We start from the raw sequence: 27,451 nt of genomic DNA on the forward strand, positions 1-27,451 counted from the left end.
CAGCCAGACTGGTGTGGTTCATATATTTGATGTCTGACTTGCAAAATTTTTAATCTTATTAGTAAAAGGAAAAGATAAAATTATTTTTAGCTTATAAAATAGAAGTAGTTTCATTTGTTGCGAGAATTTGTTTGTAGTCTGTTAAACTCTTAATGCTACTAATTTTGTATTTCTAAATGTATATACTTTAATGTGGAAATAATTATTTTTGCAGACTCCTCCAACAAAGCAGTATCCATAGAGAACAAATAATATTCACCTGCATTTCATGTGCTTCTAATCTATATTAATCTTCTAGCTGATGGACTTGTGAAAATCGTTACTTTTTTGTTTTGAATATGTGAATGATTTCCAGGTTATTTCTTTGCTTTGATAATTGCAAAGGAGACTTCAATTTTGTGATCTTGAATTTCAGTTTCACAGATGATATTTATGCTGTTGGTTTATCACAGCAGTGTGTCTTCTCTCTAACACAGACAATAGTAAATACAGCTTTGGCTTGAGGAAAGCTATTCTTTTTTTTCTTTTTTTCTTGGTCTCTGTAGAAATACTGCAACACAGTCCAGCTTGATTCTGGAATAGACTACAGGAAACGAGTGCTTCCAGCTGCTGGAAAACTTTACTACCTGTAAGTTTATCTATGATGTTGTATTTGCTCTCTTTTTCCTTCTTATTAGCCAACAATTTCCTAGTCAATGGGAAATGAAAAATGTATAGTAGAATTAGCAGGGTGTGACTTTTCCTTTTTTTGCCTTCTGGTCCATTTTGTTCAGCAAACCGCCTTCCATTATGCCTTGATATTAACTTCATTAAACTATATTTTCAGTATCCACACTAGCATCATTTATAATGTGTGACTGAATAAAAACTAATTAGATTTTTTTGGGGAGGTGTGGTGTTTGGAGAACTGAAGTGACAGATGGTTAGAAAGTAATGAATATCCTCTTGTGAGAGATTGCACAATTCTCTTATAATAGAAGAACATCCTTATTGTATTTAAGTAATTAAGTATTTATAGAAATCCAATGACAAGGATTCATTTAATTTTGGGTGTTTCGAGTGCTGTCGATGAAAAATCCCAACACCCTCCTGTTTTGACAGATTGTTTCTGTTTACCATGACAAAATTTCTTTAGCCTTTTATATTTGCAAATAAATAATTTTTAAAAGATATTCACAGTTATGCTTATGGTTGCAGCATAAATCTGCCTAATAGGAACATTCTCTCTTTTTTAAAAAAAATACCTTGAAACCTTTGCAATACAAACGTTTTTCTGTCTTGTATTTGCTCTTGTAGTATTATTCAGTCAGTGACAACCTGAACAAAGCAGACAACAATAGCTTAGGATGAGATTTATAACTATTCTAGCTTTCAACCCAGCGATAATATTGATCATGCTTCCATTGAGAAAGGTGTGGTATTTTTATCACTGTGATAGGTATTTGAGACCAAGTATGTCCATGTCACTTTATTATAAAGTTAGACAACGTAGTTGTTGTAGGAAGGAGGAATAATGCTTAGAAGAGTTACAACAGGTAACTCTTTCTGCTTCTGGAAGGAAATGACAGAATTTTATGTATGGAAAACAGGTCCAGTGCAGGTTCTGTATCCTCAAACAAATTGTGACTGTATGAGCTCAAGAAAAGTAGCTCCTGTTCCATATTCTTGTCTGGCTCCGCTTTCTCTAAGCTTTGCAGTGTCTGCTTTAGAGGTACTTTTTGAAGCTGCCACTGATATCTCTGATATCACTGATATGCTCATCGTGGCTCTTGTTCCGATTGCCGCCGTCCCTGCTCACGGCACTGCTTCCTGTGCCTGCTGCACTCGGTGACTTTGTCTGACAATTGTGGAGAGCACCTGCTGTATTCTTTTCTCAGTGTCCATGCTCTGAAGAAAGCAAGAGCACACTGGTGGTTTCTAGCAGGTAATAGGCCTGTGGCAGCAGCTCTCAGTGGAGAAGAAATACAACAAAGTCGCAGGACTAGTACCCAGCTGAAATATATTTCATGGTAATCTGCTGTAAAACTTGTGATCAAGTGAATGGCAGAGATTGGAGATGTCTGTCTTGTATTCTCTTATTGAAAGGATGTGGGTTACCTTCAGAATTTGATGTGTAAATCATTAGGGAGCACCGAGGGTAAAATATAATTTAAAAAATCCTGTAGTTGCCAATGGAATAAGATACTTATTTCATCATCCTTTTTTTTTTTTCTGAGGGAATCTCATTCATTCTTCTATTCAGACTTGTTCACTGGAGCTTTCAACACTGCAGAACTAGCTTTGTTTTAAAATTAGGTACTATGCAGTATTTTGCTACAGATCTTTGAAATTTAGTTAGCAGTCTTGTCCCCAAAAGAAGATGTTCTTGTCTAACATGTTTTCATTCCTCTATTAAGGGTCATAGTATCATTGTCACATTTTGTTAAGAATCCTCTTGATGCTTCATATTTTGTGTAGTCTTGTCTTCATTTAAAATGTGCAACTGAGAGTTGTTTAAAGCTGTTTCATACTCATCTGAGAGCCATCAGTGTAACACAATTACAAGATGCCTGATCAAAGCAACTTCATTGATCTCAGTCTCGGGTGTCTGTTTTCAAAACAAACTTTCTTGGCAGTTAGGTGCAACACTCCACCTTGGCATCATATTTAGCTGTTTCTTGTTGTAGCCTTTCCTTTTTGATTATGATATGCATGCATATGCACATACCCTCTGATACAGATATATACGCTCTTTCCCACCTTCTATGGTCTTTTTTCTGGTTTTGTCTGTTCATTTTCATTTGTCATTTTGTCAGAGGAAAGCAGCATGCAAATATCAATGTTGAGAGAAACTTGTAGAATGTTATATCATCTGCTAGTCAGAAACGGTTTTTCAAAGTGTTCTGCATTTACAGAAGTTTGTGGGTTTCTTTTCCCCCAAATTCTTTGTATCTGTAAGGCTTGTTATTGTTAAGCTTGAGCTAAAAAGTAGTTATTTCAGTTCTGTTGTTAGTATTTTTAAGGTGCTTAAGGCCTAATAAGGAGAGTAATTGTGTCACTCACTGATCTTCATTTTTCATATAGAGGATGTCTAGAACTGTATGAAGCAATAGACCTTCCACACCAAAAGAGACTGTACAAATGTCAATGAAGCGTTATATATCCTAGTTTTAGTTTGTTGTCTACAGTAGCATTAATTTACTATTCTTAGCTAGAAATATGATCTGTCTGGCTGTATCTATCCATCTCTAAGAATGAAACATGGAAAGGTTTGCCCTCTAACCCATTCAGCGATAAAAAAAATTATCTGATTGGACTGAGTTATAATTCTTGTGTCAACCAGAAGGTGAATATAAACTTCAGCTCTCAGCACAGGTATTTTGCATTTTCACCCTCTGTCTTGGGGATACAGTTTGGGGGGGAACTGATAAAATTACTATTGCAAAAATTAAACTGGTATTTTTAATTTCACAGTTTAATTTTGCAAATTGTTAGATCAATACAATCAGTTGACTTGACCTCGACACCAACCCCCCCCCCCAAAAAAGAAGAAGGTGCTTCAGCATTTAATTTCCCAAAGTCCCCTCTCAGGAATTTCAAAGAATACTTCTTTGGGTGCTTGACTGCCTTGCCTTGTCTATTTGCTCTTATTTTGCATGCAAGATAGAGCCAGAAGCCTTTTTTCTCATTGTGTACACATAGTGTTAATGGATCTGCTCTATCTGTATTGCCTCATTACTGGAAACAGCTTGAACACAGAAGTCTTTCAGTGTATGCAAATAAGGCAGAATCATCTACCTGAGAGTTAATATTCTCTACTTTTAAGTGTATTCTAAATGTAATGTTTGTATTTAGAGCATAACATCCTGTTCCCTTTTTTTATGGGCAAAAAGCTAAGCAGGCTCAGGCAGCTGTTTGATGTTGGCTTCAAGTGTTATTAATTTCATATTCTATTATTCTTTTCACTGTAGCACAAGTGAAGCTGATGTGGAGGCTGTCATGGATAAGTTGTTTGATGAGCTGGCTCAGAAACAAAATGATTGTACGTAAGTTAATTTCTCTTGAAAGAGAATACATTTAGAACACAATGCCCAATCTCCACTGACCAATTAATAAGTTCCATTGCTGTATATGGGTTGATGCCACACTCAAGTGGCAGTCATTGTATCAGCATTTTGTCTAATTTATGTGTTGAATCATGTGCTATTATTCATGAAGCTATGCATTTCCTATCTGTAAGAGATGAATTTTATAGTAATTATCCAGAGAAGATTGAGTCTTTGTTCATGTTCCCATAGTAACTAGACCAAGGATTCTAAAAGTGCAAGGCAGAGAGCTGAGGCTGAATAAAGCGTGTGGAACCATTGCAGACTTCACGTTTGAAGAGCTATGCGACAGAGTAAGTACCCAGTCCAATCTAGATCAGTTAATGCTCAGACTTTTCACAGTTTAAAAGAAAAAAAAAAAGAATCCAAACCGCACAAACTCACTATTTTCCCAATTTAAAAGACTTTCTTTTAACTTGGCAAAAAGATTTTTAATTTAACAGGAAAAAAACCTGCACCCTTGGCAAAAGAACAATAATAATTTGCTTTTTAATGATACAGTAAATTCACTCTTAGGTGTATCACAGACTGTCTTCAAAAATCCTGCTGCAGTATTTACCTGGACTAACATCATTGTTGTTGGTATATTAGTGGTCATAACATATCAGTATGTAAATAGCATTCAAATGCTGTTTTTAAAATCTTGAGTTTAAGTTGATGCTCAAGCAAATGAATAGTGATCCTGGCACCACTACAGTAACACTGTTGTTGCATGCCTTAGTTTCAACTATGTGTACAAGGGCTGTTCAGTCCCAGGACTTCTCAAAATATCCCAGATTTTGGTAAATATTGCCAAATTCTCTACTTAAACATGTGGGATGTGATCCCTGGAAAGCTTTGTTTGTGTATGACCTCCAGTGGGTTGGAAGACAGTTCCCCAGGAGTTGCACTGTACTTAGTGACCTCTCTACTGATGTATAAAGTTATTGTTAAATGATCACAACCCTAAACTGGGCTGATGGCACTTTTGATTCAGGATGCTGACTAGTCTTTTGGTGATAACATTATGCTTTCACTTCCTTGTAGCTACCAAGCTGATAATTATTTGGATGGAAATTTCACTGGTTAAGTTTCAGACTGTAGGTTTTAGACTGTTGGTTTTCAGTTTCAGACAAAACCAGTTAGCCATTTGTAAGATGGGAGGTATGTCATGGGTAGAACAGCTTGCTTTTCACTAGAAGTTGTGAGACTTTTTCTTCCTTGTGCCTCTTAAAATATCTGGAAGTGATGCTGTCAGCAGGTACTTTTAAAATCCTTTAGTCCAGTAAATGCCTTATGTACTTAAATGGGATGGTAGGTTGCTTCTAAGTAGAAGTGCTCTGATAGGTCACATGTGAATGGCCACTACTTTGGGTCTGAAGGTTCTGATCCTCTTCAAGTATTACGTGGAGTTCAGGTCTTCTTGGCGTAATGGAGCTGAGGGGCTTGGTTTGCACTCAGAACAAGTAGAGAGAATCCTTATGAAATGTTAAACACTGTTTAACAGCACTGTGCTTACATTGATTGCCCAGGACTTAGGAAGTCATGCTGTCTTGATTTAAATGCCTTCTGCATATGTGTTATGGTAGTCTCTAACTGTGCAACCACATGCTTAAAACTAAGACAACATGGCAGACAATAAATGTTTTTCTTTAACAGCTTCCTCAGTCATCGCTTATTTTCTTTGTATATGCCTCTATTTGTTTCTACCTTTAATTGTTACATACAATTATTTATTGTGCCTTGATTTTTCTCTTCAGTTCACTGATGTACCTTCATAAATATTACATTAGTATGTTTTTAAGGGGTACCACTGTGCTCCCTTTATAGGTAGAGAAGTATAGTCGTGAACTTGGAATTGTGTATTAAATTTGGAGGCTTGAGTTGCCTCCAGTATGATTTTTTTCATGATCGTAACTTTTGTAGTGACTCATAGCAACAGTAGAAAATTCCCCTTGGTATAAGCTGCATTTAGGATCTTGCCTGCCCCATTGCTCTATTTGCCCACCCTGTTGCCATTAAAATCTCATAAAAGGCAAAAGGAAAAATCAGAATTCAGCTGTCAAACCATGAAACCATGTTCCTTTTTTGTGAAGTCTTTAACTTTTTGATGGAAAAACTTAAACATGCAGTGTCTTTTTTAAACCATCAGAGTTGCTCCCACTCATGTCACAGAAGACATAGGTAGGATCCAGAAGAGTGCCCCAGTGGTTTATAGCAAAAAATACCCCAAAGCCAGGAGACATTCCACACAACAGGAAGTATAAAGTCATTCATATATATTCCAGTAAGCTGGAATGGGAAGTGGGAATGATTTGTGGAAGTATAAAGCACAAATCTGTAGGGGATATAGCTACAAGGTGTTTGCTCCTTCTTGTGAAGCCAAGTGGTAGGTAAGGTGACAGGCATCCTAAATGCTACTATTAAGAAAAAGGAAAGTAGGAGGCTGAAAAAGAGGTAATGAAAAGCAAGATCCACAAAAGAAAGTATTGGAGGGGAATTTGTTGGATTTGCGTGGAGTGAATCTGCAGGTTTCTTTGTGCAGGACATGGGGACAAAGTCCCATGGGAAGGCAGATTGTATAAAGAGACATGAGGCTCCTGGCTGGAGGAGCCTGTAGCAACCAGGGTGGAGCTTAGCCCACCCTGGGCTCAGCCCAAGAAAAGCCTCCTAGGTAGAAAAATGACATTTAAAGTTACTATAGTATAGGAGCCCATTAAAATTATAACAGAACTGAAAACAAGATTTGCAGTTGGTTTTATATCGGTTGTAAGACCTGGTGACAAGCATGATAAATGGTAAATTCTCATTAATGGGGGAAAATGAGATATAACTGATATTATTGAAACCTTGTGGGACAATTCATAAAATAATAATGTGCAATCAGTGCTTACAGCCTACTTAAGAACAGAGTGGCTGAAACAGGTGGAAGACAATGTGCAACATTAAAGATACTGGTACCTGCCTTAAAGTTAATTAATACAAGGTTCTTGAATACATATCAATCAGTCTGCTAATTAACAAACCCAAGAGGGTAGTACTCCTAGGGATCTCTTGCAAATGGAGAATGAGGTGGATTGCTTCTTGAGCATGTGGCTATAAAAAGCATATAAAGAAAATACACCATTGTATGGGAATCTTATGCTGTAGATGAAGCACAGAAGAAGGTGAAATGTAATTATCCCAAAAATTGCAAATGATAATTTTCTAGCATAAAATGCAATACATCCAGTACAAGGTCGTTTGGTTGGAACACCTTTATGGGAACTTAAATTGATGAATTCATCTAGAAATTTGTGTTGTGCAGCAACAATCTTCTCCTTAATTTTCTAACATTCCTTGAAACCAAAAGATACTTCCAAACAGCGAAGTTACATATTTGATTGTTCAGGAAGAGTAGTTTTTAAAAGCAAAAGGGAAGCATGACTAACTGGAGAGGGAAGTGTAAATGACAACAACAAAAAAGAAGGACTCTTTGAGGAGAAAGATAGGAAAAGTGTTTCCTGTGTCACTGTTGACACAGAATCAAATAATATGGAATGAATGGCAACTAGTTATGAAGTGCAGGAAAATTTTAAAATAAAGGTAATGGGAAAATATCATGTCTCTCAGATAAAAGACTTAAGTAAAATGGCAGTTTTGATATGTTTTACTTTATCTGAATGTTATTGGCTTATTCCTACTTGGAGGTGGATGAACTTTAAATAATGATGTGGAAAAAGGAAAAGGTTTTGCAAAAAAATGTGTTCTAGGTGAAGCAGAGTGGAATACTGTTTCACTAAAGGGTAGTGAAATAATTTTCAGTCTGTTAATAGTTAGCATATGTTAAAAGTGGCCTGCAAATATATTTTGTATCACTGAGTCCTGGAAAACTAGGCTGAGATCTCTGACTACCTTTTTATTTTGGATAGACGTCGGATTCCAAGAGAAAGTCCACATCACTAGAAGGATGCCTCTGTATGCCAGTATTAAAAAAGAAACAAGTAAAATTCGCACATACACATGATGGCTGGTATAACTGCGGATGTTGGTAAGATTTTAGTCCAGAAAGGGTAATAGAGGAGCTGGTTCTGGATTCATACATGCAGATGACTAAAGAATGGAAATGAAATTAATTCTCCAATCTCCCTGATTTTGTAGGAGGAGTTGAGTTTTGAAAATGCTGTTCTTACTAGGAAATTAGCATTATGCAGTCTCAAGGAAGTATTCGTTAAATGGATTGCTATGTTAGTTAACTAACATATAAAAAGAATTATTACTGAAGGTTTGTGGTTGAGTGTAGCATTTCTAATGAGCACATTTTTATACTAAGCCAAATATAATAGTTTTTTTCCCCAGCAGCTTTGAATATATCATAATATAATAATTTGCTGTAAATACAGAGTGCTGTGTGTATTGGGGGGAAGAGCAATGAATACAAGGATGCTGTGTGTGATTTATTTCTCATCCAAATGGAGATTTTGGGGAAAGTGGTTTTTTTTAGGCAAGAGAGTTTGTTTTGTTTTGCTTTTTTTACATCTAAGCAAACACGCAGTTTCCAGCTAGAAATTGGGGACACAAGTCACAAACAGAGGAGGAGACTGTGCCCTAGGCAAAGTGACTTGGAAACAGATTTAAGGATTGTAATGGACAAACAGCTCAAAAGGAGCTTCTGGTCCACTGTTAGAGCATTTAAGACCTTATTTCATCTAGGGTGGGTAAAGTGGAAATAAATAGAAGGGTAGGACGTTTATTTTAATTTTAGAAACATCTCAAATTGATGGCAGAATGTTAGGTGTGGTTTTATCCTGAAAACTTTAGAAAATACATTGAAAAACCTGACAGGGCTGTTGAAGAAACCACAAATCATTTGAGCTGGAGCATTTGTTCCCTCAGATGACGGACTTACAGTTCAGTTTTTTTCAGCTTATCAAAAAGAGGACTGGAAGATGATTTTATAACATACAGCTATTTTCACAGGGAAAATAAAACCCCAGGTATTAGTGGGATCCTAAATCTAGCAGAAGGCAGCATAATAAAACCCAGAGACTACAGAGAGATCCAAATTAAAAAAAAAAAAAAAAAAAGGAAAAGGACCTGTTCACACATTTGAAACAGTGAAGGGAGTGGCAGAGCCTCCTTGTCCTGTGTTTCAGGTCAAAACTGGATGTCATTTTAGGAGGAGGTGTTTGTGTTTGAGCTACGTACTAGTTTTTAGGCTTAGCTGTCTCTAAAATGGAGGATCTTGAAGTACCTCATGATCTCCTCTGGTCTTAAATTGTCTTGAAACTAAGGATGTGAGAGTCAGTCCCTGCTGCCCGTCGGAAGCTGTGTCACTGCCCCTGCACATGTGGTGAACAAGTTCAAGCAGCTGTCAGGGGAATGTCCCCAGTCCATCCTGAGGTATAACCTGCTCTCAGCCCCCTCATGCTTTTCGAAGGTAATACTTAGTCTACTATGAATCGTTGCAATCAGTTCAGACTGAGTTTTTCCAAGGCTTGTAACTTCCTTGGATTCGAGGGGGATTTCACGGGACATATATAGGACATTTCCCTGGTACCAAGCAACCTTTCTTCAGAATTTTACATGCCTTGGTCTATGTCATGGAAGCACTCGAACTTCTCATTGAGCTAAAGGAAAGTAACTTGAGGAGCAAATTAGTCAGAAAGTAACTAAGTTACTCTCAGAAATACAGTAATTGACTGAAACTTTTACAAGTAAATTTCTATTCACACAGAGATGAATGTTCATATGAAGTCAGTTTGAGGCATCCATTCAGAATGGGAAAGTTTCAAGATGAAAACTAGTTTTGTCAGGGAAGGTGGATGTCAAATCTTGTTTACGTGTTTCCCATCTAGTAAATACAAGGTAGTGAGAGTGTGTGTGTGTGTGTGTGTATGTGAAAAAGATTACACTGTCACCATCTTCTGACAGAACAACTCAAAATATCATCTAATTTGATTTAGTTAATGTAATTAACTTGGTTAAACTCATTTCCTCTGTTACATTTGGTTCATAACTACAAAAACATTTTTTAGTTTAAGGTAGAGGGATAAGAGAGTGTAATGAAGAGATTTTGGGGTTTGGGGGAATTATTTTTGATTACACTGAATTCTTGCAATATTATCTTATAGTTGCAATATTATTTTTTGAGTTTTCTGAAACTGTTGTAAACTGCTGCTCATGTGGGTGTCAGTAATCATTGCAGCATGAGTGGACAATGTTGTACTCAAAACCTGGTTAATTGATTCCTTTGGCTATCTGTAACCCCTAAGGGTTCCAGAAAAAAGAACTTAAGTTTTGCAAGAGTCAACGTGAATGGAGAATATGAAAGCATAGATGCTTTTGTTATATTTGAGAAATAATTTATCACACAAGTGACTCTACTTTCACTTCATTGCGACAGTGTGTCTTCTAGTCTGGTCTTGGGTAATTGTTACAGTGCATTCCAGAGGGATAATCACACAGACCTAGAAATCTATGTTTGTTGGTGTAGGATTAAGACAATGTGTTTGAAATTTCTCAGACAATTACTTAGTGACTTTTGTAATTAAATATTTCATATGAACAGCCTGTAAAACCTCTTCAAATTCACTGATGTTTCCTTCATCAAAGTAAAATCAAAATTCTATTTTAAAGGGAAATATTAAAACATTTTCCACTTTGATATCACATGATTTCAGGAAATGTCAGATAATACATAATAGATGAATATAGCAAATCAGCAACTGATAATCTGATACTATTTGAAACATCTAGCTTAAGCAGACGTTTCAAAGTACCTGCTTTTTAATTAGTACCTGAAGGCCTTGAGAGAGAGAGTTGGTGCCTTTGTAGTATTACAGTCTTTTGTTTCTTGTTTCGTGTGTTTGCATTAAACCTTTTCATATCAAGAATATAAAGACTTAATTCTGTCTAAAATAATGCATCAGATACTGTTAATTGCCAGTTGTCCGTTAATGATTATAAAAATAAAATACAGATAATATATCGTGTGCAATGCTGATATGACATTCTGTTGACTTGCCAAACTATTGTGTGCATCACTTTTTAAATCATAGATTCCCAGTTGAGGAAAATCCCAAGTTTTAGCTAACTTAGTTAATGTCAAATGCATACACTTAGCTTTTTTTCTTTACTGGCTATTTGACCGTGTGGAAAACTACAAGATGCTGGATGAGAGGATATTGATCTATTTTGGTTGCTTTAGAGCAAAATGAGAAACAGTTTTTCAGACTTGACACTCCAGGGTTTCTGTGGCAGTGTGGCACATGATAGTGTTTGTCATGGCATGAAAGTAGCTGCCTACTCGCTAGAATAGAGCCCTGTAAATGTGATTCTCCAGCAAAGTCATCCAGGAAGGACTGTGCTTGGTTTTCATGAAAATGTTTATTATTTTATCACCTTTTCTAAGGCCCCATAAAATGAAAAATGTAGCCAGAGAAGGCTGGGAGAGGCACCAGTCAGAATAGGGGCTCATAGTTCCTATTTATTGTAGAATTTCCATGTTAACATTAGCTTTCCCATTCTTTGTGGCCTTTAATTTCTTTCTGCCAGTTTCTCTGTCTGTACAATGAGGGATACATTTACCAATGGAGTTAGATTCTTGCAAAACATAATTAGTTAATTTTTTCATTGAGTTAGCGTGTGAATGAAAGATCACACAAATACTTTTTAAAATAAAATGTACATATCAATTCAGTTTTAAAATCTCTCTATATAAACTAGCAATTGTGCACATATAAGTTATATCCCATTTCCCTGTGTTTACACATAAAGGTCAGTGTTCATTACGCCTTAGAAAAAATCGCCCTCTGCCAGTCCTCTTTCTTCACTTTCCCTTTAAAATTTTACTTGAAAACTGATAAGTGTGACAGTTTGGCTTGAATCTGGTATAAATAATGTAGACAACAGTGTACCTTATGTGTAATCTTCCAGGTCCTAAGGGAGTCGAGAGATCCAGTCTTCCCCACAGTGCTGCCTTTTAATCTTCCCCTCGCTTGTGCGCAGCAGCTGCTGCCCTCTGCCGGGAACGCCGGCTGCCTTCTGTGCCCAAACACGGGAGCCTCTTCCTCACAAAGGTGGAATTACTTTTGTTCGTGCATCCTATAGTCTTTCCATTAGGTAATCAAATATATCCTTTCATCCAACCGCCCAGTACCAATGAACAGTGTCTTCATATGATACTAACCATTAGGAAACGTACAACAGTGTGAAAGCTAGGAAAATAAATTTAATATCAATATCTATGTTGTAAAAGGTTATCCTACCGTGATTTTTTCTCTAGTAGTTGTTCAGCGTTTCTGAAGTTGGCAAAATACAATTTTTGTGTAGATTAACGCAACAAATAATTGGCAAACAGTTTTTGTTAGGTTGTTGTTCCATTGCAATAGGCACGCTCTGCAGACCAGGAGGAAGACGTAGTTCCTGACTTGAATAGCTTGCACTTCAAAAGGAAAGATGTAACTAAGCTTTAAATAAAAAGAAAAAAAAAAAAAAAGCAAAGAAAAAAGTCACAATTTTCAAAGGCAACAAGTGATTTAGAAATGCAAGTGTCTGTCTTTAAGTCAACTGAATGTCTCCCCTAGATGATGACATAACTCAACTGCATTTGCAGTTTAATGATCCTGAATCATTTTGAGGGAATTACCTTCATTAAAATCTGCTAAATTTATCCACTGTATAATTTAGTGTCATCTTTAGGATTGTAGGATTGTCAAGTGTAGTTGTAAATAAACATACCATGGGTGGCACTATTTTTAGTAACCTTTTAGAAGCACAGTTTTCCTTGGTTTAGGATCTTAGGTTTATTCCCAGCCAGAGATCAGCTTTTGCAGCTTAAGCTCTGGACTCAGAGCCTGTCATTTACTAGCTACATTTGCTTTAGAAGTGTAATTGGTTTCTATACCCCGAAAAAAGTTGTCTTATCATAGAATCATAGAATCGATTGGGTTGGAAAAGACCTCCGAGATCATCGAGTCCAACCCTTGGTCCAAATCCAGTCCATTTACTAGATCATGGCACTCTTGTCTAACTCACAAGTATGTTTTATAAAAGAAACTCAAGAAACTTATTTCAGGTGGAAATATTGTAACACAGTAATATTTTTAGCCAAACTTCCTTTCTGTTTTATATTTTATGTGTATCAGAGCTTAATTTTTAGAAAGCACTCCCTTCATTGAAAGCTGCATAAACCTTGAGGGTTTAGATCCTGTACTTTATAGATCAGGGAATACCCAAATAAAAGCTGATTGTAGTTTGAAGGGTTGCATTTTTAATTCAATGTTTTGTATCTTAAATTCCCAAGTGTACTACTTTCTCTTTTTTTAAAGGTTTGTTGACCATGGTTTTGAAATCTTAACAGTAAGTGTCAATATTTAAATAGATATATGAATTTTTTAAGCCTTCTGTTTTGGAGACCATTTCACTGACAAATGCCGTACTTTGGAATTGGAACTGGAAATTTGGCAGTGGAAATTTGGGAGCAGAAACATGCCTTTTGTGGTTCTTCCACTTTGCAGCCAGCTTTGAGCAGCTGATAGGTAGGTCTTTGAGACATCTCACTTTTTGTAGGGTCAGTATGGATATCTGTCACTGTTCTAAGCTCTTCTGAGGCAGGAGTGGTTGCGCTGAATGATGACTGAACATAGGAGCAAGCATCTTCTTAATCAGAAGAGGAAAGCTCTGAAACAGCTTTCCAGTATGAGAAATGTGACTAAAATCTTGTGCTGTAAGGTCAAGCAAAATTAGTTTCTGCCTGGTAAGAAGTATAGTAAGGAGCTATACTTGATCCAAAAAATATCTTTAACCCCAGGGTTTACAGATCTCAGATTCTTGCTCTACTTGTTGAACTAGATGATATTTAAGTGTCTTCCAACCCAAACTGGTCTATGGTTCTATGATTTGCACTGCCATCAGTATCTTTAAATTTTTTAACCCAGTTAGCCACGCTCTATCTTCCAATTTTTATTTAAACTTCAGCATGCTGCTGCATTACAGATCATGCCTCAGGTTTTTCTGTTCCTTTCTTGGAATTATGGTCTTGAAATATTATCCAAGTAGTATTTCTCTGTTTTATCAGCCTCAGTAATGATTGCATGTGGCTCCTTTGGAAAGAACAGAGCTCTGTATTTTTTTATTTATGCTTAATGTCTAATTTGGAAATATTATCTGGTCTTAAATTGTGTGTTGGTTTTAGTAATTTTTTGGTTGTTAGAGTGTCTGCAGTAAATCATAGTTATTGTCAATTACAACTCTTCAGGATGTTACTGGAACTGGCCCTGGAATATCTTCCAACATCAACAAAACCCAGTTTATCTTGAGATGAAATATCTTTTTCTAACATATCTTAAGCATTCTGTATTCTTCAGACAATCTTTGAAAGATGATATACTGTGTCACCGATAAGTCAACAAAGAAGAAAGATGCTTTATGCTATAATTTAATGAACTACGTAATAGAAACAGGAGACTACTAACTTTTAAAACAGCCCACAGAGGGCTCCAAATAATAAACATCCTACTTGAGCAGAGATGATGGCAGCTGAAAATGCATTAAGTAGACAGAGAAACAAAAACAAATGAAGGTGAGAACTCAGTCAAGTAGGCTGAAGTGGAGGAAACACACTGTCAGGAGAATAGCCCATGGTAGTGCTAATGTGTTTTGCATTAGTGCGATATAGAATACTGACTCCTGGCATCAGAGTTAATGACAAAAATCCACAACAGTTTTACTGTATATACACATGCAGGAACAATAATATCATAAGAAAAGTTCTTACCTGTTCATGTTTCCAGGTTTTTAAAATAATATTGTAGCATGTGAAAGAACCGGTAACAAATGGTGACAGTTGTTACATAAATGTTTTATTGTTCTGAAGTTGAGTTTTGATGAACAGTTGATGAAACAAAAGAGATCAGATAGTACCAGAAACATACACCAAATTGAGTTATTTTTAGAATGTTGTTCAGAGGATGAGATTAATCAGGCTAAACTTTTAGTAAGAGGATTGCATATATATGTATCAATATTAGGAGGATTTATGGCTTCATTAGCAACTTCAGAGAAAGAAGTACCTTCATATGCTACTGACTAAAATAATATACTTTCTGTGACTGGATGAAATTCATAAAATAAATTTCAACCCTGGAGGGTTATAGAGGGGATAGTGCTATGTGTCTCAAATCATTTGCCACTAGTCTTGTCACCTAGTCTAAGCCCGTGTTGTTGGCAGTCAGGACCCAGCCTATGCTGCAAGGTGAAGAAAAAAGGCCTGAAGGCAGTACAGTAAAGGGGAGAGCTTTTGGCTGCTGAAACAACAGAAATCTGCTCCTCAATGGAGTTTCTGTATATGGACTGTACATCCAGAACCCCTGGCAGTGGCGTAATCTGGTCTTGAACCCATTTCCTCTGTCTCTCTTTCCTATGTGGCACAGAGTTGGTATGTGCTTGCTTGTGCCAGCATCATGCCAGTTCTGGGGGGCGGCAGGCCAGTGAGAACGTGAGCTTAGAAGCTGTCAGGGGGTCTTTGCATCATGGTCTCCTGAATTTGGAGCATTTTGAGTTAGCTGGTGAGTTAGAAGAGTTTTGAAGCAATTACAGGCAGCATGGAAGTTAGGCCAATAACAAGGTTAGAGGAATATGAAAAGGACTCTAAACTGTCCCCAGAGCATTTGCAAATTTGCTGGTGGTTCCTTCTTTTTACGGTAAGTAGAGTAAGGCAGAAGAAAATTAAAGGACTTCCCAAGAGGAGAGTAAGTCATGTTGGGAGCAAGATTAAAAGCTTTGTCTTTCATCCCCAGGGTTATGCCTCTAAACTCCAAAAGCAGAGAGTTTGAGAACTCGTCTATGTAAAGAACTACAGCTGATGCCAGCTGAGCCATATGTAATATCAGAGTAGCTGACTCAGCATTTCAGTTGCATCTCATCAGACTTGAATCTTGGCAGGGAGGTACCAAACTTACTCTGTTAAAATACTCATATAGCTGCTAGGCTCAGATCTTTTTAAGCGTAAGATTTTGGAGTCTCTAAAGGCATGTTTCTGCCAACACTTACAGAATATTATCACTTAGTGCTGGAGTAGGTGTTTCAGAAATTCTTGTTACAGCTTGAAATGATCTGCCTTTTATGTCCTTAATTAGAGGAATTCTTGAATTGCCTGCTTTTTGCACTGCTGAAGCAGGTTGAATTCTTGTTTGATTGTGATAAAGATGTATATCATAACCTTCTATTAACTGTGATTTTATGTCTGTATGAAAAGCAATATGAGTATTCTATCTTCCATTCTTCCCATTTGAATTGCATTAGCCTTATTTTTGTCCTCCACCTATTTCCTCCCTCCAGCTCCTCAGGTTTTTCATTTTCCTGTTTGGATATCCACCAAGGTGCCCACCAAGTTCTTAGAAGCATAGCTGAGCAGTTGGGCACATCAGTTTGCCTGTTTTGCTAAAGGTTGAACTCCTTCATTTTTATTTATATATTTATTTGTTTTAGGAATTGGCTTTCAATATTTTATACTTTGTATTTGAGATGAGAAGGGTGTATTCATATGGTTTGGGTGAGAAAGTACATCACACTGGGGCAGGACAGAATAATTCCACGGGGTTTTGGGTTTCAGCAGAAGAGCGCTTGGGCTCTTCGTGTGACAAAAGAATGAATCAGCATAGCAGTGATGTCTGTAATTTCTTACCTAAAGGGAGACATGAGAAATTCTTTCTTTTCTCAGGTACAATGAGATCACTGCTGTTCTCTCTCACAGGTACTCATCACACAGGCATATTTGATCTCTGTACTTAACAATACTCCAGTCCTAAGTATGGAATAAAAATTACTGTTACCTGAACTACTTGCTTACCACTAATCTTAAATCTCCAGCAGTATCCTGGTGGTGTTGCTTTTAGTAGGGGACTGAAATGGAGGAAGAAAATGAGCAGTAAATACAATTTTGAGGAGAGGATATAGCATGTACTGCTCTTAAACATTGCTAGAAACACTTGAACGTTTTTGTGATAATTCTTTTCCTTAGATTTTACAGTGAAGTTGTGTGGTTGGAAATGGGAAAGCAGGGTGATTCATGAGACTGCAAGTGGGAGAACTGGCTGAGTGTCAGAGGCTTTAATACCTGCCTGGGGGGTTAGCTTATTCCCATTAATTTTCAGAAGAATTTCTGGAATGCCATCAGGGCTTCACTCCCTTGTGCTTTTGTAGAGACTGTTTCTACAAGTTTTTTATTCTAGCATCTAAACAAAAGCTAAAGTTGGACAGCCATTAATAATTGCTTAAAATAACTTCTTGCAGAAGGGTTCTAGTAGAGAAGTTACACGTGGCCTACAGCAGATTTGTCAAACAATTTTAGTTAGAGAAAATATTTTTTATTTACTGGTTTATAATGTTAGCAGTATTGCAGGGCCTTATACTGTTGGTAACAGCACATTTCATTAGCTGGGAAGGGAGCCATGACATTATCACGCAAAACGCTGCCAATCTTGGTCTCTGGAGTAGTTGCATCCAAGATACTGAAGTATTCACACAACTAAAACTGATGAAATGAGTTCAGGAGTATGAAGTTTAATAGCTCAAGATAAAGTACTGGCTGTGGTGCTGATAGGATAGATCTTGCAGAATCATGAAATGAAAAAGTAATTTTAAATTAATGTCCCTGAATGAGCTACTACTATTTGTACATATCTTCTGTTGATGGTTTAGATACAGAAAGAGAAACTAATAAGTTCTTATTGAAGATTTTTATTTGATCATTACAAGAGAAACCATGAACAAAGGAACTGCTGCAAAATTGTATTTTTGTCTGTTTCCTTTTGCTTTCGGTACTTAAAATATACAATTTTTATTCAGTCTGGGTTAGTCTTGGGTGAACTAAATGCAGGTCTACTTAGGATTTAGTAACTAGTCTATGTGTTTGCATTTAAAAATCTTGCTGCTGGAAAGCATCCTACTACCTGTTCAAATTATGTATGCTTTAGGTTGAAATCACAGCTTAACTATGTCTTTTATTCCATGGATTACAGTTTATAGTGATTAGTTTATTTGAGATTGTCAGACAGAGATCATAATGTTGTCAGGGTGCAGAAGAGCCATATTTTTAACTCTGAAACGCTTCATGTAAAGCCAACAGTATGAATGAGCAGCCATATATGTACCTATGTCCCTCAGGGCAAATGCAAGCATTCCTGAAATGAGATACAAAGAAACAAAAGTAAGAATGTGATCTCAGGACTTTACAGCTCTCTTCTGTAATTGTAGTATATAAAGATTCAGTGTTTATGTGTCCTACTGTGTGTTTCCATTTCTTATGGTTTGTTTTGTTTCAGCCTCTTGGAGCCAGTGACTATTTGGAAATATCAAAGCATTTTGACACAGTGTTCGTTCGTAACATACCACTTCTTACAGTAACAAAAAGGACAAATGAAACTCGTCGTTTCATTATTCTTATTGATACCTTTTATGAGCATAAGGTGAGAACCAAACCTTTCCTATATGTATAGGAATAATACTGGGAGTCCTCAAACCTGACTGTTACAACTGGTTTGAAGTAAGGCTTTCTGTAGTAATGGTTTGGAAAACATAGGCAGAATGAACTAGCACTGCAAAGAAACATCGTTCCAGCTTCAGAAAAAAAAAAAAAAGGCCCCATTGCAATAAAGGCAAATAAAGCAGGGTGGGTTTTTTTTGTTTTCTGTGAGTATTAAGCATAAATATAAACCTGAGCTCATTTGCCTTTCTTGAATGGGGATGTTATTTCTTTCCTAACTTGGGAAAACAACAGAAGCCATGTCATTTTAATAATGAAAGATTGTGCTGTGAACTGTGCTGGAGTCAATTTAAGATTTTTAGATTTTAATCTGTATGGGCATTTGTTCAGGAATCAGCACCTTCCTGATCAGGAAGGAAGAGTTGATAGCACACTTACAGTGTAAAGGAAACAGTTACTGTAGACTTTACACCAGGTTGCAAAATTACTCATGGAATAGTAATGATAAATGCAGAACTTTATGTGGATTTACAGAGGTTTCAATCATAGAATAAAAATCAGCACAACTAAAACAAAGGAAAGCTCCTGTTTTAGGTGATATTTTTAAAAGTAATGCATGATATTAAACCCTGGTTTATGCATTATTATATTTGCACACATTTAAATATTTATGCGGCCAGGAAATATTGATTGAGGTTGGTTTTTTCAAGAATGTTCTGGCATTGGTTGCTGATCTGAAAGGCGCCAATTCAGCAAGGTATTGAACTCAGTGTATGAGTAGTCTTATTCAAATCAGCCAGATTCTTTATGCTTTATGATTTGGAAATGGACAGTTTCTAAAAGGATATACCAGTATTAAACTAATGTGTTAGAAATAGGGGGGTGGTTCGCTCTATCCATGTGCTGTAATTAAGAATTGCAAGCAGTCTCTTTCTATTACTTCCTCCACAGGAAAAACACAAGTGTTAAACTCCCATCAAAAGTAGTTGCTTGGGGAAAATATCCGAGAGAGTATTTGTGGATACCTGTCCACAATGCAAACATTTTGCCTTCATGCTCTCAACAAGAGTCTCCTTCTGTAGTGCTATTTCAGTCTGTCTTCCTTGCAGCCCCCCAGAGATACCACATCTCACTGCACATTGTATCTCCTCCCAGCAGACATGAAAACAGCATCATTATTGTAACTAGCAAATAACTTTTACTGGAATAGCACAGATGAAAGAAAGAAAGAAAGACTTCACTCAGCCTTCTGGGAAATTTGGAATTTAAACATTCTTTAAATGGAAATACATGTGCAGCGCACCTATCTACTGGGAGGAATCTAACTATGGGTGAAAAGAAGGCATTGGTTACTACATAGCTGTTATATTGTAGAAAGTAAACTTTATCATTAACTCATTGCCTATAGCAGATATTCTGAGTATTTAGTAGCACAGTTGTTTGTTCTCTGAGTAAAAGTTACATGAATTGTTACTGAGGAAAAGATCCTGTAAGTTTAATACTCCAAATGACTAAGTCAGGTAAATCTGTAACAGCAGTGCTAATAAGAGAAAGGAAAAATACTTGGGAAAAACCCCCAAAGACATAATTTGTAGTTTGCTTTCCACAGATCATGTATTTTATCCCTGTTCTGTAAATCCCAAGTGTTGATATTTTGCCTGTTTTCCTCCTCTCAGGTGCGTATTATCTGTTCTGCAGTGACTCCTCTCGAAAGCTTGTTCCTGGTGGAACACAGCAGTGGTGAGCAAAAGGACAACAGAGTGTTGATGGATGATTTGGACTTGAGCCAGGTACATGATATTAACATCATCTCCCTTTTGTAACAAAAATTTGGTTTCAAAATAAATTCATAATTACAGCAGCATTTTAGGAAGAGGAACCAAGAAAACATTTAACAGGTGATTTGCTACTTTTTCTGCAGTGTATCTGTTGCTCTGATAATTACATGTTGTGCTATTTATTCATAGTAAAAGAAAATGTCACAATATACAGAACCATTTTGTGTAAGTTTTAGGGTAATTTCGAATGTTAATCATTGTATCTGTTCAGTCTTGTATAAAAATACTGATTTAAGTTTAGCCCCTACATTTAAAATACAGAAATAAAAGGTGGTCTGTTCTACCTCTTCCTAGATTATCTAGAACAGCCTTACAAGTCCTCACAAACATTACTAATTTGCATGTTGGTTATTCTGTTTTTCTTTTTCCCTAGAGCCTAGCTATCGTTAATGAATTATTAAATAATTTGTTTAAATCAGTATGCAATTAGTCAAAAAAAAAAAGGGAAACCAGATGGTTAACATGTCATCGTGTCGTTTTAAAACCCAGTTATTCATTTTGCCATGTTCCTTCAGAGGATTACCTAGCTAAAATAGGTTCTTTAATTTTAGACGTTAATTTTAATTTTTTGGTGCCATGCTGCTGTCCTGTTTTGTCAAAGCCTGTAAAGCACAGAGCCTTAGGAGTTATACAGGATGCACTTCAGTACAGCCTTGTCTCTCACAGTTCTGTGGTACTGTTTTTGTATATTTATGTAGGATTCTGCCAAAGGACTCTCCATGTTTACAGGAGAAGAGGAAGTCTTTGCCTTTCAGCGTACCCTGTCGCGGCTTACGGAGATGCAAACTGAGCAGTACTGGCAAGATGGGGACAGAAGCAAAAAAACATAATTAAAAGTTGAATGAAATCACCAAGAATTAAAAGTACAGCATTGGAAAGCTTTTTAGCACAACTGAAATAATAATTGCACTTTATCATCTGGACCATGTTTTCTTTCATCAATTGTCTTTCAAGTTTAAAACACAATGACTTAGCTATTTTTTTTGTACCACCAGTGTGTGGACATGTGAAATTTGGCCTTCATTTGCTCTTCTTCAAGCCTGGCTGGATGGCCTGGCCTGGAGAGTGATGGTGAATGGAGTTGCATCCAGCTGGTGGCTGGTCACCAGTGGAGTTTCCCAGGGTTCAGTATTGGGGCCAGCCCTGTTTAATATCTTTATCCATGATATGGAAAAAGGGATTGAGTGCACCCTCACTAAATTCACAGAGGATGCCAAGTTGGGTGGGAGTGTTGATCTGCTGGAGGGTGGGAAGGCTCTGCAGAGCAATCAGGACAGGACAGGCTGGATCAGGCCTGGGCTAAGGCCAATTGTATGAGACTCAATAAGGTTAAGTGCTGGGTCCTGCCCTTGGCTCCCAACAACTCCCTGCAGCGCTACTGGCTGAGGGAAGAGTGGCTGAAAAGCTCATCAGTGAAAAAGGGCCTGGGGATGCTGGTCAACAGCGGCTGAACATGAGCCAGCAGTGTGCCCAGGGGGCCAAGAAGGCCAATGGCATTCTGGCCTGTCTCAGGAATAGTGTGGCCAGCACGACAAGGGCAGCAGTTGTCCCCCTGTACTGGGTACTGGTGAGGCTGCACCTCAAATCCTGTGTTCAGTTCTGGGCCCCTCACTACAGGAAGGTCCTTGAGGTGCTGGAGTGAGTCCAAAGAGCAACAAAGCTCGTGAAGGGTCTGCAGCACAAGTCCTATGAGGAATGGCTGAGGGAGCTGTGGGTGTTTAGCCTGGAAAAAAGGAGGCTCAGAGGAGACCTTAGCACTCTTTAAACTGCCTGAAAGGAAGTTGTAGCCAGGTGGGGGTGGGTCTCTTCTCCCAGGCAGCTGGCAACAGGACGAGAGGACATAGCCTCAAGCAGCACCAGGGGAGGTTCAGGTTGGACATCCTGAAGAGTTTCTTCACTGCAAGGGTTGTCCAGCATCGGAACAGGATGCCCAGGAAGGTGGTGGAGTCACCTGCTAGAATCCTGAAACTCCTCTGTAGTGTGTTATGTTTTGGGGTTTTCTTCTGTTTTCTGAGTCTAGCCATCTGCTGGCTTTCAGGCTCTAGGAGTTTTTTGTAATCAGGCTGTTGCTCAGTCTGGTTCATTGAAGACTAATGGTTTGAACCAAGAGAGAACTCTGAGGAGGAGCTTGAAGGTACTTGAAACTGCACAGGATTAAGATTTAAGTAATTGATGGGAAAAGAGAGTATGATAAGACAGGGTATGCTGTAACATAAATGCCAGTTAATACTCTTTCTAAATTTTGTGGTTCTTGCAAGTCTGGATATGCTGCCTCTACACCAGTGACATATCTGTACCCTGAATTTTCTCAGGCTTCATCTATACCAAACCTTCCACCGCTGCTAATACACCTGCCCTGATCTGGGGAGAGTAGTACGCAGTACTACTGAAGCAATTCATCATATTACAATAGGAATGTGTTTTATGGAAAAGGTGGGATAGTAACTGATACCTCAAGACACATCATCCATCCTCGTGCTTGTAGTTGAAAATTTTATATTTTAGTTAAAAATGCAATGGTGTCATTCTTGATTTTAATCTCACTGAAACAAAACACGACATTGTGTGTATTCACTTACAGTGTATTTTTATAAACAGTCATTTTAAGAGCGTATTTAGAAATTTTGAGTAGGAAAAAACATGTAGATGGACTGAAAAGATTGCCTTCATCTCTTAGGGAGGAGATATGTAACACACTGCCCCCAAAGTTAAGGGGTTTTCTTGGATTTTGCAACATGACCTTTTTCTATCTGTTACCAAACATTTTTTGTTGCCTTTGTTAAGCCTGATCAAATTGTTTCAGTCATAGCCCCCACCACAATTACAGACAGCTTTTAAAAGGACCTTCTGGGCAGCAGGGAGGGCTGGAGAGGTCCTGTGCACTTGCCTGTCTTATGGAGCCACATACTCAAGTCTGGTTTTCTGTTCTGATCCCTTCTGTTGGTTCTGGCTTATACTGGCTATACCTGTTCTTCAAATAATGTTTAAAGCCTATATTTATAGTTTGCAACTCATGCAATTATGTTATTATTCCCACAAGAGTGACTACCACAGAGAATTTTAATGCATATTTATGAAAACTTTATGAAAGAGGATACGTTGCTTATACTTGAAAGTATACAAATAATTGGTGTATGTTTTCAGAGATTTGGATTGAGTTTCTCAACAGAGGGACTATTGAGATTCATGCATGTGTGTCTGTATATACAAACACATATGTATATTTAATTTATATGTGTATATATAAATCTAGATGAAACTAATATATATAATTTAAGTGTGTGTGCTTCTATATTTATACATGGCAGTCTGTACTTATCAGCCTGGGTCTGTGCTGATAACTTGCCTGAAGCTTCAGCCTTGACTTTTTTCCAGTAGCATTCAAATGCCTCTTGCCTTCTCTGAACCAGAGTGTGTTGTGGGAAAATGGGAGATGGTGGTAGATACCCTAAAGCACTTTGCATCTGGATATTTATTTATATTCTTTTAGAAACTGTTTACATGTTTAGCTTGTATGTCCTCCTCTGTCACGTGGTACAGGGGAAGTGCATAATCTTGCAGAACACAGGTGAGATGTTTGGGATGTGTGAGAGAAGAGGTCCTGGCAGGTTCTGCATTCCCAGAGAGACTGTTTCGGGACAGGGAAGTGAAGTATTTTTCCACTGTCTGTGTGGGTGATGACTGACCTCCTTTAACCAGGGAATCCCTGTTTGTGTTCAAACTATTGCTGCTTTGCCAATTGTTATTTGAGGTTTTTCTGCAATCTGAGTGCACACCCCGAACTTGGATGCCCCAGGTTTTTGGAAGCTCCTAAATGCAGTGGGACTGATGTATCATTGAAAGCCTCTGAGGATATAGGTGAGCTCCATTGAACCACAGGAGGAAAGTTCCCAAAAGCCTCCAGAGCCAGTGCTGCTTCCAGGGCATATTGCTAAATAAAACCACAGTGCAGTCTTTCCTTGGCCAGCAAGGAAGCCACCTGTTAGGAGTCACTGGTAGGTACCGTCAGTAATCAAGGAGAAGAAATGGGGAAGATTCAGGAAGTGTTTTAGGGCTGAAAACAAGAAAAACTGCTTAAATCACTGTGCAGTATTTGTGCTTGCACTGCAGAGGGTGGATTGCCACTTTTGGGTCAGGCCCATAAGGAGACAGGTTTGTCAGCCAGCCCAGATGCCGGGGTGGAGATTCACCCAGGAACTGCAGAAGAAGCACATTTATGTCCATCTACCTCCCCAAAGAAAGCGAGGCCCTATTTGCTTATTTTTGATACTGCTAATGATGCTGTAGTGTGTGTAAGGTTTCTTTCTAATGCTGAGTTGGGGGCACTGCTTCTCAGGTCAGACAACTTCATGCAATTGGCACTGGCCAGAATCTTGCACTGGGGCACCGTGAACAATGCTGGATATGTCCTGCCCAGGGTGCTGGGTCACCTGTACTGTCCTGTGCCCTGCTGCCTGGCCTGCTCCTAGCTGCTATGAGACAGCAGTGGTCCAGGACTTTTTATTCCCACATTAAGATGGTGTATTTGCCAAAATGTAAACAGTGAGATGCCTGTGAGTAAATTATGCACACTCCATAACGGCCTTAAAAATTGCTGGTTGCTTCTATCCCAAGTTCAAGTTCTGCCTTTTTAGATTTTCCTTAACTTGCAAATTCACGTAATCTCAAATCTAAAACAAGTTTTTATTTCCTTTAGTTACTCAGCAAACGAGTTATTTTTAAAGGTCTTTTCAAGTAACCTTTAATATTGATGTGTTATGATATTTTGCTGTCACAGGAGGTAAAATACTTGGGATTATGGACCGTGTGAAATATTTCATGTTGGTTTCTAAAGGTCACATCCTGGCTGAGAATCTCTTAACTAACTTCTTTCAAATACTCGATTGACAAAGGAATGTTCACAATGAACAAAAATGTAACTTTTTTTGTTTTTTAAGTAAATAATGCAGTTCTGTCTTTCAGAGTTACTGGTTTTCAGTATTTGTTTTTGCACAGATTGAGAGAACAATTGCAGTATTTTGGGTAGAACAAGACAGCCTTCCAAAGGCTTTGGAGGGACTGAAGATCTTTTGGATGGATGGGTGGATGGATTGAAGCACGTTTTGCTGTGGCTGGTTTCTGATCTGAAAAGGAAAACCATTAGTGACCTTTTTTTTGAGTAAAGATGTTCATGATGACACTACAGCTGGATAGCTATCACCTATTTTTCAGCAATCTAAACACAAAAAGGAACAACCGACCAGGTTTCAAACAATGCTCAGCATGGTCACCAACCCTCTAATAAGGAGGGAAGAACAGTCTCTCCATCAAGACCTGGCTAACAGGATCAAGATTCATGATTTTAATTTCTGCAGTTGCCTGGGTCTCAATACGCCTGGTGCCTCAGTTTCCCTGTTGATAAAATAGGAATGATGTTACTTTCTTATTTGCTAACTGTGGAGTGCTGCCAGGCTTCCCTCATTAATATTCTAAGATGCTTGCTCAGACTCTGGGAGGAAAATACTTCAGTAAAGTATGTAAATAGTGAAAAAAAATAATTTAGCTACTCAAAGTGGATTAGTCTCCTTGTTTGGGTTACAGAATTAATGCCATCAACTAAACACCATGTGCCTCTTTGTAGTGATGTTTTTTTTAAAATAATGCATCTATTTTAAGAGTCTATTTAAAGAAAAAATATTTGGATTTGTGAATAAAACCCTAAACCATTTGTATAGATTTTCTTCTACTTGTAATGACAGATTTCCTATATGATTCATTACAAGCTTAGCTCCTATATTTGTGAAATACAGTAGCTTTGCAAATTCTGATATATACTTGTATACTGAGCTTTTTTAAAAAAATATGTCATTTTGAATCTAATATATAACAAACTGAACACTGTCAAATCCTTCTGTTATTTGAGAATAACTTATGTTGTAAATAAAAAAAATTCAGATTTTATAAACATTTCACTTATTCATGCAGCTTTTAGGTATGTGTTCTGGATAGGCAGACACACTGTTAATTAGACTCATAGAATGTTAAGGGGTTGGAAGGAACCTTAAAGATCATCTAGTGCCAACTCCTCCTGCCATGGGCAGGGACCCTCCCGCTAGACCGGGTTGCTCAAGGCCTTATCCAGCCTGGGTTTGAAAAGCCCCACCCAATCTGTCCAGGAACACTGCCAGGGACAGGGCATCCACAGCTCCTCTGGGCAACCTGTTCCAGTGCCTCACCACCTTCACAGTAAAAAATTTCTTCCTATTATCCATTCTAAACCCATCCTCCTTTAGTTTAAAGCCATTCCCCCTTGTCTCGTCACTATGTGCCCTTGTGAAAAGTCCCTCTCCAGCTCTCTTGCAACCCCCTTTAGGTCCTGGAAGGCTGCCATAAGGCCTCCCTGGAGCCTTCTCCAGGCTGAAAAGCCCCCGCTCTCTCAGCCTGTCTTCAGAGGAGAGGTGCTCCAGCCCCTGATCATCATTACTTGTTGTGATGTTTTTTCCTAAATCTCTATTCAAGGGGCAAACCCAGACAGTGTCTGGGCACTTTGGTTGCCTGTACAAGCTGTAGCACTGTATGCCATTGCCCTAGACATGGCTCAGCTTTTGGCAGGTATATCCAGAGCTTGTCAGAAACATCCTCCTCCAGAAGCAGTTTAGACTTGTCCACCTCAGTTGCTGTCAGCTAGTTAGTTCCGTGGTTAGTTGTTACGGGTTTTGTGCAGTTTGGAAAATTCCCCCTGGGAAGCAGTTAGTTAACATGGAGGCAAGCAGAGGTGTCCCCACACTGAAGGGGCTGGAAGGGCTCCCCAGTGCAGCTGCCCTCAAGCAGCACCTCTAAGTGCTGAGAATGGGAGAGCAAGGCTGCAATATGGCACTTCTCCATGGATGTCAGTGGCAGACAGTCAGACAGTTCTTGCTGACAGATGGCCAGCAGTGCTTTACAGTTCAGGCTTGAGAAACCAGTGGTGTAAAATGTTTTAGGAGGAGTTAAGTTTTAGGGCTATTTCTATACTTTCTACTGAAAACATCCAATCTTCCCATTTCTTGAAGAAGGAGATTGTCATATTGAATATCAAGCTGTGACCAACTTGTTCCACTATG

General features: G+C 38.1%; 1 protein-coding gene across 4 annotated transcripts in view; it reads left to right on the plus strand.

Moving 5' to 3' along the window:
- AFG1L (AFG1 like ATPase) overlaps positions 1-21,292 on the plus strand; it is a 59,640-nt gene extending 38,348 nt beyond the window's left edge. For 2 of the 4 annotated variants that reach the window (XM_027633214.1, XM_027633221.1), the window contains 6 exons: positions 546-628; positions 3,951-4,021; positions 4,278-4,378; positions 18,371-18,514; positions 20,208-20,321; positions 21,068-21,292. In XM_027633214.1, coding sequence (XP_027489015.1) covers positions 546-628; positions 3,951-4,021; positions 4,278-4,378; positions 18,371-18,514; positions 20,208-20,321; positions 21,068-21,199 — 645 coding nt within the window. In that variant the 3' untranslated portion in view covers positions 21,200-21,292. Of the gene's footprint in view, positions 1-545; positions 629-3,950; positions 4,022-4,277; positions 4,379-11,981; positions 12,915-18,370; positions 18,515-20,207; positions 20,322-21,067 lie in introns of those variants that run through there. The other 2 variants (XM_027633228.1, XM_027633233.1) reach the window with 2 other exon arrangements.
- Positions 21,293-27,451: the final 6,159 nt, after the last annotated feature.

Source organism: Corapipo altera, unplaced genomic scaffold, assembly GCF_003945725.1.
Source record: "Corapipo altera isolate COAL_440 unplaced genomic scaffold, ASM394572v1 2b, whole genome shotgun sequence".
In the NCBI taxonomy this organism is placed as follows: domain Eukaryota; kingdom Metazoa; phylum Chordata; class Aves; order Passeriformes; family Pipridae; genus Corapipo; species Corapipo altera.